General features: G+C 37.9%; 3 protein-coding genes across 4 annotated transcripts in view; all 3 read left to right on the top strand.

Moving 5' to 3' along the window:
- LOC137012689 (fulditoxin-like) overlaps positions 1 to 18,033 on the top strand; it is a 101,942-nt gene that overhangs the window by 67,401 nt on the left and 16,508 nt on the right. The window lies entirely within an intron of this gene.
- Positions 4,068 to 7,361, top strand: LOC137012680 (urokinase plasminogen activator surface receptor-like). Its single transcript, XM_067376060.1, has 5 exons — positions 4,068 to 4,210; positions 4,288 to 4,407; positions 4,652 to 4,783; positions 4,995 to 5,102; positions 5,201 to 7,361. The coding sequence occupies exons 1-5, from the start codon at positions 4,162 to 4,164 to the stop codon at positions 5,413 to 5,415; spliced, it is 624 nt and encodes a 207-aa protein (XP_067232161.1). The 5' UTR covers positions 4,068 to 4,161; the 3' UTR covers positions 5,416 to 7,361.
- On the top strand, positions 9,708 to 13,904 carry LOC137012677 (urokinase plasminogen activator surface receptor-like). Of its 2 annotated transcripts, none has more exons than XM_067376056.1 (5): positions 9,708 to 10,813; positions 10,896 to 11,015; positions 11,251 to 11,379; positions 11,577 to 11,704; positions 11,826 to 13,904. In XM_067376056.1, the coding sequence occupies exons 1-5, from the start codon at positions 10,765 to 10,767 to the stop codon at positions 12,081 to 12,083; spliced, it is 684 nt and encodes a 227-aa protein (XP_067232157.1). In that variant the 5' UTR covers positions 9,708 to 10,764; the 3' UTR covers positions 12,084 to 13,904. The 2 variants fall into 2 exon arrangements, with proteins under 2 accessions (XP_067232157.1, XP_067232159.1); XM_067376058.1 differs by having other exon boundaries at positions 9,731 to 10,813; positions 11,577 to 11,687; positions 11,826 to 13,901.

Genomic DNA, 18,033 nt, shown 5'->3' with positions numbered 1-18,033 from the left:
TAAGGATTTGAGCGAGTTTGACAAGAGCCACATTGTGATGGCTAGACGACTGGGTCAGAGCATCTCCAAAACTGCAGCTCTTGTGGGGTGTTCCTGGTCTGCAGTGGTCAGTATCTATCAAAAGTGGCCCAAGGAAGGAACAGTGGTGAACCGGCGACAGGGTCATGGGCGGCAGAGGCTCATTGATGCACGTGGGGGGCGAAGTCTGGCCCGTGTGGTCCAATCCAACAGACGAGCTTCTTTAGCTCAAATTGCTCAAGAAGTTAATGCTGGTTCTGATAGAAAGGTGTCAGAATATACAGCGCATCGCAGTTTGTTGCGTATGGAGCTGCATAGCTGCAGATCAGTCAGGGCGCCCATGCTGACCCCTGTCCACTGCCAAAAGTGCCAACAGTGGACACGTGAGCATCAGAACTGGACCACAGAGCAATGGAAGATGGTGGTCTTTTTCTGATGAATCACATTATCCTCTACATCATTACCTGGGGAACACATGGCACCAGGATGCACTATGGGAAGAAGGTGAGCCGGCGGAGGCAGTGTGATGCTTTGGGCAATGTTCTGCTGGGAAACAGAATGTCTGTGTTTGTTTTGGTCTGTGCGAAACCATGTTCTGACAGTTTATCCAATAGTATTTCGACATCACCGGTTGCCACTTGACAGAAAACAGGGCGTATAGCAGCCATGGAAACCAGCAAACAAACTGGGTCAGAGAATAGCAGATTCTACCTGACCTAAAAAGCCTCTGCATCCATCAAAAAATCTCTATGAACGTCATCATATTAAAACACAGATAAATCAACTCATCAGCTTTCATTGTCAATTGCGCTCCCTCTTGTTGCGTGTCCTCAAGCTGGCCACCCGCTTCTTTGAAGGAGGGGGCAGGGCAAACAATATTTTGAATTTGAACTGTAGTACCTATTTCGACCACTGGGTGTCATTCCTACTCATCCTCTTCATTAAAGGTACAATTTGTGATATTTTTTTCTGCTAGAGGTCGCTAGAAGCCTATTCAAAACAAAGGCGTAGTTTGATGACGCCAAGTTTTAGAGCGGAAACTTGGGACATGTGGTCTCCATCTCAAAGGACGGTGCAAAAGAATAGGGATTGGAGTCTGGAAGAACTCATGTTCGTGGATGCGATTATTAACGTTACTGTAGTATGAAGCAGAGCAGGACCGAGTGTTGCGGGAGCTGAACGAGGAGCTGGAGCAATTGATCAACACACGCCTCACGAGCAGCGGGACTTTTATTATGACACAGTCGCCGGCGCCGCTTCCGCTTTTCCGGTCATGAGTTTACGGGAGCTGTCCTTGTCGACAGAACCAGCGGCAGATGGTAAACAGTAACTATGTTCCATTAATAAGTAACACAATCCACCATAAAACATACAAGAAGTAAATAAGGAACTGCTTGAAGCAAGCTAGTGGTTTGCTGGACGCTAGACTCTACTTTCGCATTTGTCCACGGCACTGTTGTCATGTGGTTTCTACGTCAGTAAAGGCGGTAACAAAGGGAACTGACGTCATTGACAGGCGACTGCACTGCCCCGTGTCACTGTTTAGAATGGGAATTTTCTCATGATTTACAAGTAGTTGAAAACATTAGAGATATTGTTTGTAATCAGCTGGACAAAATATATAACACTAGCCTAGTGGTTTTTGGATATTTTACTGCAAAAATTTTACATATTGTACCTTTAAATGGTAATCCCTAAAGCCTTTCTATTTAAATTTAATTTTCTTTCACTGTTATGAGTGTATGAGTCTGACGGGTTCTTATGTGGGGCAAACAGAACAAACATGTCTCAGTGGATATTCTCAGTGCGAGAGTTCAACAGGGATAACAAATGTTGTTAAGTCCAATATGATTTAAATTTACTGTTATATTTGACTAATGGAGATGTAATCAAGATATCACTTCCATCATCAGAACATGTTTTTTGACCTCACTAACTGGATGCGCAAGGCAGTTGGACATAGTGGTGTTTTAGAGGTAAAAAATTATAAAAGTACTGTTGAGTTTCTCGCACAAACCGATCGTTTCGTGTCTAAGGACACTGTGTTGTCACGAGCCGCAAGGTTTAATTTGGATTTGTCTGTCGTGTTTTTTTTAGTCTAAAGGTGATGATACACGGGGCAACTTTTTGAGCAATGTTGCCGGGCAATGTAGCCGAGCAACGTTGCTTGGGCACTTTCTCACTGAGAATGAGCAACAAATTTATATCTGGATACGTTAGATCGGTCGTGGGCAATATTTTGAGATCCTCCAATCAGAATGTTAGCAGCCTATCACGTGACCGGTTCAGAGATTTCAGAAAAAAATCAAACAAGATGGCGGCCTCTCACCGGCAGTGGAGCGGAGAAAAAGAGTGTGAACTTATATCTTTATACGCTAGTAAGTTGTCATGCGTCAACCCAAAACATGGAATTTACCTCATATATTGCTTAAAATACAAACAACTGTAATACAAAGTAATACATGTAAGCTGTAACTAAGCCATTGAATGTTTTCAGTTAAATACTAAAAAGATGGAGTTAGTTTAATGTCTGTAGTAGTGTAGGCTGTAGGGCGTATGGCACGTGAATGTAACTTTTGATGCAATCGACGCGGGTTCGAATCCGCCTTTTGCTGAACTTGCTTTTCTCCCTTTTTCACGATCACAAATCAGATCGGAAAGGCATTTATTTTTAATAAAAATGAAGAAAATATTTGAAAAGTTGAAATAAAGTGTTTATAGTAAGGTATTTATTGGGTTGGCAATAGATTTGCTCCTCTCTGATTAGTTGCTGCCAACTGTCTGTTGCCCTAATTAGTTGCCCTGTGTCTCATCAGGTTGCCCGTTGACAGCAACATTGCCCAGCAATAATGCTCAAAAAGTTGCCACGTGTATCATCACCTTTATAGATGGAGTTCCCATTGACACGCATTATATGACTGACAGACTGCAACGGTTGGAGTTAAATTACTGGAGCATGTTCACACATGTACACACTTCAAAAACGGTGCTTTAAATCTCTTGAAAAACTGAAAGATGTAGCTAAATGACATTTGTGTATGCAAAGTAAAATATAAAGATTGTAGTGAAAGTCAGCTTGCTTATTTTGGTCAAGTTAAAGGTGCTACAGAGGATGTTTTGTTTTATACATTTTTGCAATATTACTTGAAACTGTCTTTACTGATAAAACTGATAAAAGACTATTTATTAGGTGCACTGAAAGGAATAATATTAATATACATCATCTGTGCACGAGGTACGGCCTTAAAAACATCAGCCAATCACGTAAACGATTGGCCCTCAGGCTTGTCAATCACTGCCATGACATACTTGTGAGAGACGTGCGTGCTCCAGTAACTTTCCACAGGCGCCGCATGCAATGTTTTTGTCGAATGCCGGTGGTAAACACTCGTGTTCCAATACTCGTGCACGAATTTTGGGAGGCGTTCCCTCGAAATGAGCTGTGAATGAGGGGGGTTGTTCTTACGCATGCGCTCATTTCAAAAACTCACTAACAGTCTTTGGTTTCTCAGTCATCGAAAACATCCTCTGTAGCACCTTTAAGGATTTATGAAGTCCACATATCATGCAAACAAGAAACTTCTAACCACAGCTCGAGAGCTGTCCTTCCAACCACATAAATTTGTGATGCTGTTTGCGAATGTTTATTAGAACTATGGTTTCGTGAATCACTGACTTGTTGAATTGTGCTGATAACGACGGAACTTGCAACCATATTTGGCTAATGACGCACCCCAGGCTCGTCTGGCACTCATTTCCCCACCCTGTTCCTGGAAGCATACCAACAGTGGGCCTCCAGAAAGAGGGTTGGGAAACACTGGCTTAAAGCATCATATATCTGAATCATTGTGCTCTCGTCTGGACTTCACCAAAACAATCTGCCACAATCGCCACTTCCTTTCCAGTTCTCCAGCATGTTGTCACATGGGGCTGGTTAATAATGAATAAATGCTTAGGTGGTTATTTTCAATATGTCTGTACTGAAGTATTGCTCAAAATATCTTGATAGCAAAAGAGCGCACCCTAGACCCATTTTATGGCGCACATACTCACACACGCATTTTCTCATGAAGACCCTCCCCTTTTGGTAAGATATAAAATGAGCACTGAAACAGATGTTATTCATTCTCCTCCTGGTCAAAGATGGATCTGCAAATCTCAGTATTTCTTCTCTTCATTCTTTTCACTGCAGGTACCAAGACAAATAGTGATTGTAATGTAAATGAAATTATAACAGATTACTGATGCATGTCTGTTTCATTACTACAGGACACTCTCTCAGCTGTTATGAGTGCACGGGTCTGAAAGGTTCTTGTGCGGGACAAACGGTAAAAACATGTCCCAGTGGATCTTCTCAGTGCCAGAGTTTAACAATGGTTATGCAATTCGGTAAGTCCAATATGATTGAAATTTACTGTTATATTTGACTGATGGAGATGCTGCTATAATTTACTTGTTTTTCTGGCGGAATTTGCAATTTCAATCACAATATCTTCTGCATAGATTTCTTATTTTTAATTTGTTTTCTCTTATAGATTATGTTCTGTATTTAAAAATAGTTTGAAGTGAAAAAAGCTACATTTTGACAATTTTCCAGTTTAATTGGTCTTTCCTTTATTATTCGTGTTTTTAGGTAACATTAGTAGGAAAGTGAAGATGAAAGATTGTGCTCCTGCCTGTGATAGTGGGTCCACAAACTTAGGCACTTCAAAGTCAACCACTTCCTGCTGTGACACGGACCTGTGTAACGTCCAAGATGCTCCAGGTATTGTTTTTCAGTGATCATGTGCAACTGACTATCTTCTTTAAAGTCAACACTCATTTTACTTCCAAATGAAATTTAATCAGGAAATAAAACAGAGTTTGGCTTTCTGTCAGGAACAGATCGAATGGAGCTGCTAAAGGAGTGTTTCATTAGATATTTTACAGAAAATACAGAAAGTAGAGAAAATAAAATAGTACTTTTCCTCCTGTAGATCATCCCAGCACTTTGCCAAATGGAAAGAAATGTTTCTCCTGTGATGGACAGAGCTGCTCAACAGTGAGCTGTTCAGGGACTGAAGACCGCTGCGCTACAGCAACAGGTAAAAAAACCTGGAAAAGGATGAAAATTTATGTTATTTTTGTATCTCCATGCATCAACAATTTTAAACATTTGATTTGTTTTCTTTCTTTTCATCAGCGATTTATGGTGACCAGTCATTGCTTCTAAAAGGCTGCATTTCTAAATCCCTCTGTGATGCTGCTGTTACAGCATTTAATAATTTTAACCTCGGGAGCATCTCATGTTGTGAGGGGAATCTGTGTAACGGTGATCAGAGTAACGGTGCTCAGAGTGTCTCCCAGAGCTTCCTGTTCCTCTGCTGTTCTCTGCTCTCCTACTTCCTGCTGCACTGAATCCAGCAGCCCTTCACATCCTACAATGAGACACAAGCTATATATTCAGTACAGTGTATTTTCTCTTAAAGGGACAGTTCACCCAAAAAGTTAAAAAAAAAAACATGTTTATCTGCTTACCCCCAGCGCATCCAAGATGTAGGTGACTTTGTTTCTTCAGTAGAACACAAATGATGATTTTTATGCATGTCAATGGGATTTCCATCTATGAGAGTCAAAAAACCCCAACAGACAAATCCAAATTAAACCATGAGGCTCGTGATGACACATTGATGTCCTAAGACACGAAACTGACAACGACAGTGATGTCTAGCACTTATTCTTCAATGAGTGTCAGACATCGCTGCCGTTGTCAGAGCACGATCAGACCTCACTAAGCGATTACTGAATGCAGTTGGACATAGTGGTGTTTTAGAGGTAAAAAATGATTTAAATGCTGTTCGGTTTCACGCACAAACTGATCATTTCGTGTCTTTAGACATCAGTGTGTCGTCACGAGCTGCAGGGTTTAATTTGGATTTGTCTATGCAAGTTTTATTTACTCTTATAAAAGAAGTTCCCATTGACCCACATTATACGGCTGACAGACGGCAACGGTTGGAGTTAAAAATTTTGTGTTCAGCTGAAGAAACAAGGTCACCAACATCGTGGATGCCCTGGGGGTAAGCAGATAAACATCAAATTTTCATTTTTGGGTGAACCATCCTTTAACTATCCTTATTCAACTGATGAAAAATCTTTCAATATATTTTAGTTTATTTATTTATTTGAAAAGGAACCATGTATAATTTTTTTTTTTTTTTTAACATAAATGTTTCCATTTCATGCATTGTATTGATTTAGCTCATTTTCATCAGTCATCCAGCAAGTCATTGCTTACATAAATAATAAAATAACACAAACAGTTACAAAAAACATACATACACACACATCCTACTGTATCAAGGGCAAAAATAAATAAATAAAACAAATAAAAAAATATTAAGGAGTCAATTAAACTGCAACCATGTCAATGTTTACAGAGTTGGAAAGTTTTTAAAAAAGATTTAAGCTTCAATTTAAAAAGATCAATAGATGTACATCCTTTTACAGTATATCCTAATGTATTCCAAGAGTATAGCAGCTTTCACTGAGAAAGACGATAATCCAAAAGCAGAATGATGAAAAGAAACAGCACAATCACTTATGAATGATAATCTAAATCTCAGCGAAATCAAAATTTGCCAAGTTATGTTTAATAGTCCTCAACATTTCTTTGAAAGTTTGTGTAACAATTTCTATATTTTCACTATTAATAAAAAATATCAACATTGGGAGAATGAACATTTGTTTCAGAGAAGGTCGTTCGTTTTGTTTTCCATTGTTCAGTGCTACATCCTGTGATGTAATTGTGTATGTTTTGGATGTTCACATGTTGTTCACTCCTCCCCCTCTTTCTCTCTCTCTCTGCCAAGCAGTGCTTCAAATCATCTGCAGCTGATTCCAATTAGCGGCAGAGTGGTTTACTTGTTGCACAATGGCTGCGTCCAAAAGCCTAGGTAGCTGACTGCCTCGCTGCCTTATCAAGCAATGACTTGTAAGGCAGCATTTGTGCATTAAGGCACCTCATGAAATGGATTTCGGACTTCTGAGGCAGCATAAGAGTTTAATGATCTATAGGAATATAGCACGAGCTTCGGCGAGAACTAAACAAATATTTAATTACTACAGTAGTAATTTCTCACTAGAAATGACATCAAAAGTGGAAAATGTTGGTCAAAAATGTACATTTACTCACAAACTGGCCAGCAAACGCAACTTTCGGATGCCATCTTTATTTTTCTAGCTCAACTGTCACAGAAAGGAAAGTACAGGATCAAAGGCAGCAAAGGACACATCTATCCTGCCTTCAAAAATCAATCAGATGAAGGTATCTCAGGAAATAGGAAGTGAAGCTGAATTTGAATTCGGACGTGCCTTGATGCCTTCCTACCTTGAAATTTGTTCTCCGAAGGCAGCATTTTCCAGTTTTCGGATGCAGCCAATGTGCCTCAGTTAAAAAGGAGCAGAGAGACACGGCTCAAGAGAAGTCCCTTATCTGCTATCCCAGAGACGTTGTTGTTTTATTTGCTATTGAGCACTTTGCGAAATGTAAACCTAAAGTGTAGGTACAACAACGTTACTGTTGAGATTCTGATTTAGAAAGAAAAAACTTTGTGATGAACTGTATCAAAGGCTTTATGCTGTAGGACATACAGCATAAGCTTTTTGAAGAACCGGAAAGCAGAAGCACTTACAAGACAAACATCTGTGTTTATAAAGCATATACAGTTGTATTTTTTTCAAAAATGATCGATTGTTTGCTAGATATTGTTTGCTATTCCTCGTCTGGTATCGTTTAAAGCAGCTGCACTGAAACTGTAATTTTGACCTTCAACCGTTTGGACACCATTGAAGTTCACTAAAGGAGAATAATCCTGGAATGTTTTCATCAGAAACCTTCATTTCTTTTCGACTGAAGAAAGAAGGATATGAACATCTTGGATGACATGGGGGTGAGTAACCTTCGCGAGTACTGGCAGTATGCTTATGGGTCTATAATTACTAACTTCATCAAGATATTCAGATTTAAAAATATTAGTAACAATGACTTGTTTCCAAGTAAAAGCTACATTCAAATGACAAATTAATGAAATGAGGAATGACAGGGGTTAAACTTTCTTTGTGAGTTTTTACAAACATAGTGTCAAATTGAGGAGCATCTCTACATTTAGATTTTTTTAATCTGTTAATAACTTTGTTGACTGGCATTTCATTAGTCATGGTTAGATTAAAACCTTGACCCACATCATCAATCAGAAGAATATTTATTTCCCTTATTACAATTTTTTTTCCATTAATTCATTTAACAGAATTAATAAAAAAAACTTTTAAAAGTAGTAGCAATGGCAAAATTTGTGTTAAATTAGCTTTCCCTGAACTTTGAGCTTAAAATTTCCAATAAAATTGGGTTCCTACCATGCGTATTTACATTTTCCCAAATGATTGCCTTTTGCCTCGTTCATTAGATGAAGACAGTAACTGAATTTAGCTACTCTTAGCTCTCAAATAACTTTATTTCGCAGACCATTATAACAGAGCCAATTTCTCTTCCAGAGTTAATGCTGAATCCCTATTTTTTACCAGCTTCCATAAATTCTCATTGAACATGGTGAATTATTTTTATACTTGATTTTTTCTGAACTCTAACAGTAAATTTATCTCTTACAGAATGAATCCTATGAAAAATGTCCTTATGACCAGAGGTGGAAAGTCCAGGGGTCAGAAAGTAAAAGTCCTGCCATATTTTTTTTTCCACCCATTGAAGCAGTATTAAAGTTAATGAGATAAATAAGTGTTTAATTGAGTGATGATTGAGCATTATTGAAGACACCTGATGATAACAAGCAGAATCACCAAAGGAGAAAATCACAATTTTTAACCCATTGTTAATTCTCAATAAGAAATTATTTAGACATGTGACAGAAATAAAGTCAATATGGTTAGTAATAAGTATAATAATCATATCTTGAGAGATTTAATGTCTTTTACCTTCAGTTGATTTCAATTAAATGGCTTTGGCTGAAGTCACTTGTAGTTCTTGTGTTTCTCTTTTCTTCAGTGATTCTGCTTGTTAACAGCAGGTGTTCATCATTAATGTTCAATCATCCCTGAATTAATAGCTTAATTATCTCATTAACTTTAACTCTGCTTCAGTGTTATTTTAGCACTATTCGGAGAGGGACCAAATGTTATCTGAGCAGAGTTGATTTAACTCTGTGGATTTTACTGTGTGGCAATCCAAGGACTGAGGAGAGACGGTGGGGGTACGTTTGATGTCACCACAAACTATTACATGAGTTTCAGAAATGAACGCGACAACAGCCAAAGCACGTCGCTTAATTCTGCATGTTTTGCGCGTCTCTGTGTGAATGAACAGCGTAGTTGTACTACACAAACTCAAACATACGTGAGACGCTTACAGTGTTTTCAACACATGCCTTCTCAATAAACAAGGACATGAACTTTATCTCCAGAACTACTCTCTGAGGCACTTCAGAGATTTTTTCACCTTTCATTTGGAAAAAACTTAATGACAAACCACCAAAATAAAAGTTTGCTTTAACTTAGAAGACATTTTAACAGAAATATATTACTAGTAAATGCTCAAAGTAATAATAAAATTACCATTGTTTGTAAGGAATACAACCAAGATATTTTTAATCCATGTTTTAATATTAAACAGATCTGTCGTGCAGCATCTTATTTGACAAAAAATAAAAATGCAATGTTTTGTTGTAAATTAATTAGATCTTCATTTCAGATTGATTAATTGATAATTGATTGTTACAGTTTAATTAATTAATTTCATTAAACAGTATTGTTGATGCCAAATTTGTATTAAATCATAAAACACAGAGAAAATAAAATAGATTTAATGGGGCCCTAAATTAAAAGGTGGCTTAATGCAGTTTAATTGTGAGCAAACAGGCTGTGTTTACATTCATTCTCAAGGTCTAACAAACACGTGGAGAGCATATCCTTCCCCATTAATGGTAAATTAATATCGTGATAAATATCTATATCATATCATATGGAAAAATAATATTATCATAATATTTCTGGTCATATTGCCCAGCCCTAATTTTGAAATTTATCATGAAAAATGCTGAAAATTACAATCAAAGAAAGAGTACAAGAAAAATTAAAAAGTAGTGAATGAAGAGGAATAAATTATAGATAAAATAATGTGCATATGTTACATATAAACAAGTCTAGCTAAAATTATGAAAATAAAATTTAAAACAGAATAAATAAAAAGCTGTCAGCTATGATTAGATGGGACAGGGGGAAATTGGGCTTGTTTTCATTCCTTTTGGGCGGGTTTTGAATGAGCTTTGGGCTGGAAATTTTTCTGGGACCTGGCAACCCTGTTTGGCACTCTCGAGCTTGTTTCCCCACCCTGTTCCTGGAAGCATACCTACAGTGGGCCTCCAAGAAGGGAAACACTTAAAGCATCATATATCTGAGTCATTGTGCTCTCGTCCGGTCTTTACCAAAACAATCTGCTGGTGCCGCCACTTCCTCTCCAGTTCTCCAGCATGTTGTCACCTGGGGCTGGTTAATAATGAATGAATGCTTAGGTGGTTATTTTCAATATGTCTGTACTGAAGTATTGCCCAAAATATCTTGATAGCAAAAGAGTGCACACTAGACCCATTTTATGGTGCACATACTCACACACACATTTTTTCATGAAGACCCTCCCCTTTTGGTAAGATATAAATGGACACTGAAACGGATGTTATTTCATTCACCTCCTGATCTAAGATGGATCTGCAAATCTCAGTATTTCTTCTCTTCATTCTTTTCACTGCAGGTACAAAGATAAAAAGTGTTTGTGATGTTACTGAGAATTATAACAGATCACTGATGCATCTCTCTCTGTTTCATTACTACAGGACACTCTCTTCGCTGTTATGAGTGCAACGGTGTGACGGGTTCTTGTGCAGATCAAACGGTAAAAACATGTCCCAGTGGATCTTCTCATTGTGTGACTTCAACAGCAGTGGTACAAGTTGGTAAGTCAATATGATTGAAATTTACTGTTTTGAATGAATTTACAATTTCAGTCACAGAACATTCTACATATATTTCTGATATTTAATTTGTTTTCTCTCAGATTGTTATGATTTTGTATTTTAAAAAATAGCTTGAAATTGAAAAAAAAATTCTTTTTGCCATATTTATAAATACATTTTCCATCAAAATATTGTGCAGTGTAATTGGTCTTTCCTGTATCATTCATGTTTTTAGGTGACATTAGATCAAAAGCGACGATGAAAGATTGTGCTCCTGCCTGTCAAAGACTGTCCGCGAACTTTGGCGTTTTAAAGACAACTGCTACCTGCTGTGACACAGACCAGTGTAACCTCCAAGATGCAGGTATTGTACTGATCATGAGCAACTGACTATCTTCTTTAAAGTCAACACTCATTTTACTTCCAGAGGACATTCAATCAGGAAATAAATTGCAGGGTGTGGCTTTCTGTTGTGAACTGATTGAATGGAGCAGCTAAAGGAGTGTTGTTTTGACAGAAAATAAAATTAAAAATATATATACTTGTTTTCCCTCTGTATAGATCCCAGCAGTAACATCCCCAATGGAAACAAGTGTTTCTCCTGTGATGGACAGAGCTGCTCAAATATAGTGACCTGTTTAGGGACTGAAGACCGCTGCGTTAAAGCAACAGGTGAGAAACTGGAAAAGGTAGAAGAAGATTAAAGTCATGATCTTTTAAACTCTCTTAGGTTTAATCATTTGACACAGATCACATATACCAATGTCCAGCTTAGACTGAATCAACCTCTGTTTTCTTTCTTTTCATCAGCAACTATTGGAGGCCAGGCAATTGTTGTTAAAGGCTGTGTGTCTAAATCACTTTGTAATGACACAGCATCAGTTGATAATGTTCAGGACATCTCATGTTGTAAGGGGAAATTGTGTAACGGTGCTCAGAGCGTCTCCCAGAGCTTCCTGTTCCTCTGCTGTTCTCTGCTCTCCTACTTCCTGCTGCACTGAATCCAGCAGCTCTTCATCCTACAATCAGACACAAGCTATATATTCAGAACAGTGTATTTTCTCTTAACTATCCTTACTTATTAAATTGATGAAAAATCTCTCAATATATTTTAGTTTATTTATTTATTTGAAAAGGGACCATGTATAATTTTTTTTTAACATAAATGTTTCCATTTCATGCATTGTACTGGATTTAGCTCATTTTCATCAGTCATCCAGCAAGTCATTGCTTACATTAATAATAAAATAACACAAACAGTTACAAAAAACACACACACACACACACACATCCTACTGTATCAGGGGCAAAAATAAAATGAATAAAAAAAATATTATGGAGTCAATTAAACTACAACCATGTCAATGTTTACAGAGTTGGGTAGATTTTAAAAAAGATTTAAGCTTCAATTTAAAAATACCAATAGATGTACATCCTTTTACAGTATATCCTAAAGAAAGCCAAACCATTTAAAATTTTATATATACCATACGCAAATGTGAAAAAAATCTAAAATGGTCAAAAATTTATGTTTTTCTAAGATTCTACAATGATAGTGATTTGTTTTTTATCTAAAATTTTTAAAGTAGGCTATTTTTATATTGGGATTTAAAGATTTAATCAGTTTCACCAGCTTGACCCAACATGACAAACAGTATAAGAAAAGATCGTAGCGTGCATGAAAGACTTAGCCTAAAAGCCAAACAAGATGATACCAGACGAGGAATAAGGGTCTTATCTAGTGAAACGATCGGTCATTTTTGAAAAAAAAAATACAACTGTATATGCTTTATAAACACAAATGATCATCTTGTATGTATGGCTCCGCGTTTTTTCCCGTATAGAATAGGGAAGGCGTAGGACATACAGAGTAAGCTTTTTGAAGAATACGGAAAGTGGAAGCACATACAAGGTGATCATTTGTGTTTATAAAGCATATACAGATTCTTTCTTTTTTTGATTCTTTTCTTTAGTGTCATTGTGTTGACACTTTTTGTTGTACTTTGTGCTACCAGAAAACCCTTATGTTTTGTAAGTTATCTCCTTTTGTATATACTTTTGTTATTGTTTTTCTTTACCTAAGTTTATCTTGTTAATCATTTTGGGAAGGGTTAGTAGAGAGGTGGGTGCCATTTTCAATATATATTATATAAGATATATTATATCTTGTTTTCTCTTGTTTAAGCTAGTTAGGGAGTTAGTGTATTATTGTATTTTGGTTTCTTTTCTTTTGTAGATTAGTTAGTTTCTTCCTAAATAGTTAGAGGGTTTATGTTTGTTATTTTGGCCTTGCCCCCTGTTACTTGGGTAAAGTTGGTTTTATATTCGCACATCCGTATTCAATAGCCTTGTTAATCACACTACATTGGACATTCAGTGGACATTCACAAGTAAATATGCCATTAAAACAATACTTGCCTGTTTTGATCGACTGTGAAAAATGTTGTAAGTTGACAATCGTTGGTTGTCAATATCATGTCGCTGCTTAAAATTCGCAAACATTCATTTATTGCACATTTATTGGAAAGTCTGAATTTATCAGAAGTCTGAATGTGCGAATATAAAACCAACTTTACCCAAGTTCCCCTCTTGAAGCCTTAATCCTCCCACATCTGTACAATAAATGAACTTGTTTTTGATATTGAGTTGCCTTTGGTCTTTGTTAAAGCCCTGGGGTTGGGAATAGAGATCGCTAAGACATGTGACCAACTGGGGGGCAACGTCATCAGAATGCAAAGAATTATGGGTATGTTTGGCCCGTTTACATGGGTTGGCATAGCAGGCTAGTGTTCTGGCATGAAAATAATAAAAAATTAGCGTGAAAAACAGAATATAATCCTACAAAATGCAGCGGGCTAAAGAAAACATTGTCGGACCATACCGCCTAAAACTAAATCCTAATGCAAAGACGAGAAAATAAAGGGAATCAAAGGACTGGATCCTGGATCCTTTTGCTGTGTCCAGCAAAGCGTTTTTAGGGTCCGTTCACACAGAACACGTTTTTCTATTCCAATGCGCTACTTTACCATTGTTTTTCTATGTAAACACGCGCTTGACGGACGTGCATGACCGCTACGCTTGCGTCTCACGCCTTTTGCTGCGCCTCACAAGAGCGCCGCGTTTTTAAGACGCCGTGTCAAGTTAAAAGAATTTCAACTTTTACACGCAGCGCCGCTCATCAATGTCAGTTCCAAAACAGTGGACCAATCAGAAGAACTTGGAGGCGGGGCAAGCGTTGCGAGTTGGCATGACATTAATGTACAATGTAACTGTTTTATATGACGGCAACATGGCGGAGGAGGCGCTCATTATTATCTTATTTTCTTTTTTTCCATGTCAAAACTTGTATCTGTAAATTCTGCAGTTAGCCTGTTTCTATTATTTCTGTCATTGTCGTTATTGCATCACGTCTCAAAGGCGCGTCTCGAGACTCTTGCATTCAATGCTGCGCTTTTTTTAAAACCACTCCTGACCACTGCGTATCGCGTTTTTAGACGCAAAGACGTGTTCTGTGTGAACGGCCCGGGTGTGTCTCATACGTCCTGAAAAGTGAAGCTGCGGGCTCGTTGATCGCCCCCTGGTGGCTGGATGCAGTACAGGTCATAAACCCCGCCATCTCAATGCAGTTGAATGAGACTTCAGTGAAAACTTAAAAATAAATTCTGCTTCAAATAAAACTTTCTGAAAGATGGTTTTGGTCATTTAAGGTAGTTGTTATAACACTGATATATATTCAATTGCTCGTTTTTGTGATAATTTAGATTTTAGCTAGCAATTTGATGCTATAAAAACGGGGCGTGTCGTCATGATTCGCAGTTGATTTACAGCTTGTCTGAGGATGGTCGGAGCTTCGAGGGGAGATTGAAGATGTATAACTAACTATTAATTTTTGATTTCTTTGTTAAATTGTTAATAAAAATAATAATTAGCAGGACAAAACTAATGATAGCCTTCTCTAATTACAGCAATTGATCTCCTGTAACGTTAGTTGAACTTGATTTAAAATGTCAGGACCGTTTCTGACGATTTAGAGTTGTTTCTAGTGTTTCTAGTACCTTTTATATTAAGTTTATCTACTGAATTTGCTGTTTCAAAAATATTATTGCTCTAGAAACAGAATAGCCTATTATTATGTTATAGGTAGAATTTTAAATTGTGTATAATTTTTATAGTCTATTTAAAATACATGAATGATGACGCAGTCGTCTGGGTGGAAGTTTGATATCGCGACTCCGCCTCCGGGCTCCACTGACGATTCCTTCTGCGCATGCCCAGGCTCCAAACTTTTTTTTTTTTTTTTGACGTATTGCGTAACGTGTCAGCGCCCATTCATCGACCCATTTTGGCTTCAGTTCATTACAATGGAAGGAAGCAGCGTCGTGTCGTCCATCTTTTTTTTATAGTCTATGGAACGGCCCCTTAGCCAGCTGAAAACGCTAGGCGATCTGCTTAAAACGCCTGTCTGTGAGCGCTTGAGGGGCCGTTCACACAGAACGCGTCTTTGCGTCTAAAAACGTGGTTTTAAAAAAAGCGCAGCATAGAACGCGAGAGTCTCGAGACGCACCTTTGAGGCGTGATGCAATAACAACAATAACAGAAACTGCAGAATTTACAGATACAAGTTTTGACATGGAAAAAAAGAAAATAAGATAATAATGAGCACCTCCTCCGCCATGTTCCCATTATATAAAACAGTTACATTGTACATTAATGTCATGCCAACTCGCAACGCTTGCCCCGCCTCCAAGTTTTTCTGATTGATCCACTGTTTTGGAACCGACATTGATGAGCGGCGCTGCGTGTAAAAGTTGAAATTCTTTTAACTTGACACAGTGTCTTAAAAACGCGGCGCTCATGTGTGAGGCGCTGCAAAAGACGCGAGATGCGAGCGTAACGGTCATGCACGTCCGTCAAGCGCGTGTTTACATAGAAAAACAATGGGAAAGTAACGCATTGGAATAGAAAAACCATAGAGAAAAACGCATTCTGTGTGAATGGCCCCTGAGAGCGCTTCTGCAGCGCAGCGTTTTTTTTTTTCCCGACGCTTTGTTGCTATGATACGGAATCGGGTGTGTCTCATACGTTCTGAAAAGTGAAGCCACGGGCTCTTTGATCGCCCCCTGGAGGCTGGATGCGGTACAGGTCATAAACCCCGCCATCTCAATGCAGTGGAATGAGACTTCAGTGAAAACTTAAAAATAAAGTCTGCTTCAAATAAAACTTTCTGAAAGATGGTTTTGGTCATTTAAGGTAGTTGTTATCACACTGATATATATTCAATTGTTCGTTTTTGTGATGATTTAGATTTTAGCTAGCAATTTGATTCTATAAAAACGGGACGTGTCGTCATGATTCGAAGTTCAGGTTGTCTGAGGACTGTCGGAGCTTCGAGGGGAGATTGAAGATGTATTAACTAACTGTTAATTTTGGATTTCTTTGTCATTAACACCAACAAAATGAGTTGTTCAGCAGTAAACTGTACTAACCGACCTACAGGATCTGACGGATCACTGAACTTTTTTTCTGTAACATTAAATGTGGGCGTTATAAGCTAATTAATAAATGTTATTAGTTAAGATAACACACCTAATGTTAACCATGTCGGGAAAAAGCAGGTGATCATTATCTGGCAGTTACTTATTATTTTTATGGGTATAAAATAATAATTAGCAGGACAAAACTAATGATAGCTTACTCTAATTACAGCAATCGATCTCCTGTAACTTTAGTTGAACTTGATTTAAAATAGCAGGACCGTTTCTGACGATTTAGAGTTGTTTCTAGTGGCATTTTATATTGATTTTATCTACTGAATTTGCTGTTTCAAAAATATTATTGCTCTAGAAACAGAATAGCCTATTATTTTATAGGTAGACTTTTAAATTGTGTATAATTTTTATAGTTTATTTAAAATACATGAATGATGACGCAGTCGTCTGGGCGGAAGTTTGATATCGCGACTCCGACTCCGGCTCAACTGACGATTCCTTCTGCGCATGCCCAGGCTCCAAACTTTTTTTTTTTTGACGTATTGCGTAACGTGTCAGCGTATGGAGTCAAATTAATGCCTTAAAGTTTTGCACAAAAATAAAGTTTTGCAAAACAAAAAAAAGAATTGAGCAATAAAGAAATGTTTTGCAAACAAAAATAAAGAATTGCAAAATAAAATAATGTAGTGCAAAAATAAAAATATAATCAATTACAAAAATCAATGACAGCTGTAATCCTATTTTATCTTTGCCACATATTTTTCATGCTCAAACCTACTAAATCATTTGCAACGCTCATTTTATTCTGCGTTTCAGTCAAGCGTGCGCTCACGATACTGGTTTTCCTTTGCGCTGCACTTTTCTGTGCGGATCTCTTTATGGCACTGGTTTGACGTGGGGGTGGAGTCAAGAAACGGGGGCATGTCCCCGCGAAACACGTCATCGGCAGGAGACGCAGATCGGAACAGAACAGATCAAGTCCTGCATCCCAATGTGCATACTATCCACCCTATCCGCCCTAAATAGTATTGAATAGTACTAGTGTCACATACTATTTAGGATGAATAGTATGCACATTGAGACGCAGGCAAGCATAGAGACAGAGCGCATTTATTATAATCTGAAAACCACGCCCACCGGGGGAAAAACAATCCAACCGTCTCCAGGCTGCCTTCTTGTCTTTTCTGACACATTACAAAAAACAGAACAATGCCTAAAAGGTGTTGTGTGACAAGGTGTACAGCTAACAAGCTAAAAAACCCAGAAATAAGTTTTTATAAGCTGTCGACCCCAAAAAACGAATGTTTAAGGACACAAAAGTGGATACAGGCAGTGAGACAGAGTGCAACGGGTCATATTACTATAAGAAATGCGTTGGAGGGGGTCGTAATCGGCGACAACATATGCTAAACAAACCAACAAAAACAAACCATTCATTATTTTTAACCATGTCAAAGAATTATTTCACCTGTCGCCGATTACGTTCCCCTCCAATGCATTTCGCGGGGGCGTGCCCCCGTTTCTTGACT

This window comes from Chanodichthys erythropterus, chromosome 22, assembly GCF_024489055.1.
Source record: "Chanodichthys erythropterus isolate Z2021 chromosome 22, ASM2448905v1, whole genome shotgun sequence".
NCBI classification, from domain to species: Eukaryota; Metazoa; Chordata; class Actinopteri; order Cypriniformes; family Xenocyprididae; genus Chanodichthys; species Chanodichthys erythropterus.
This window is presented reverse-complemented; position numbering and strand designations above follow the sequence as displayed.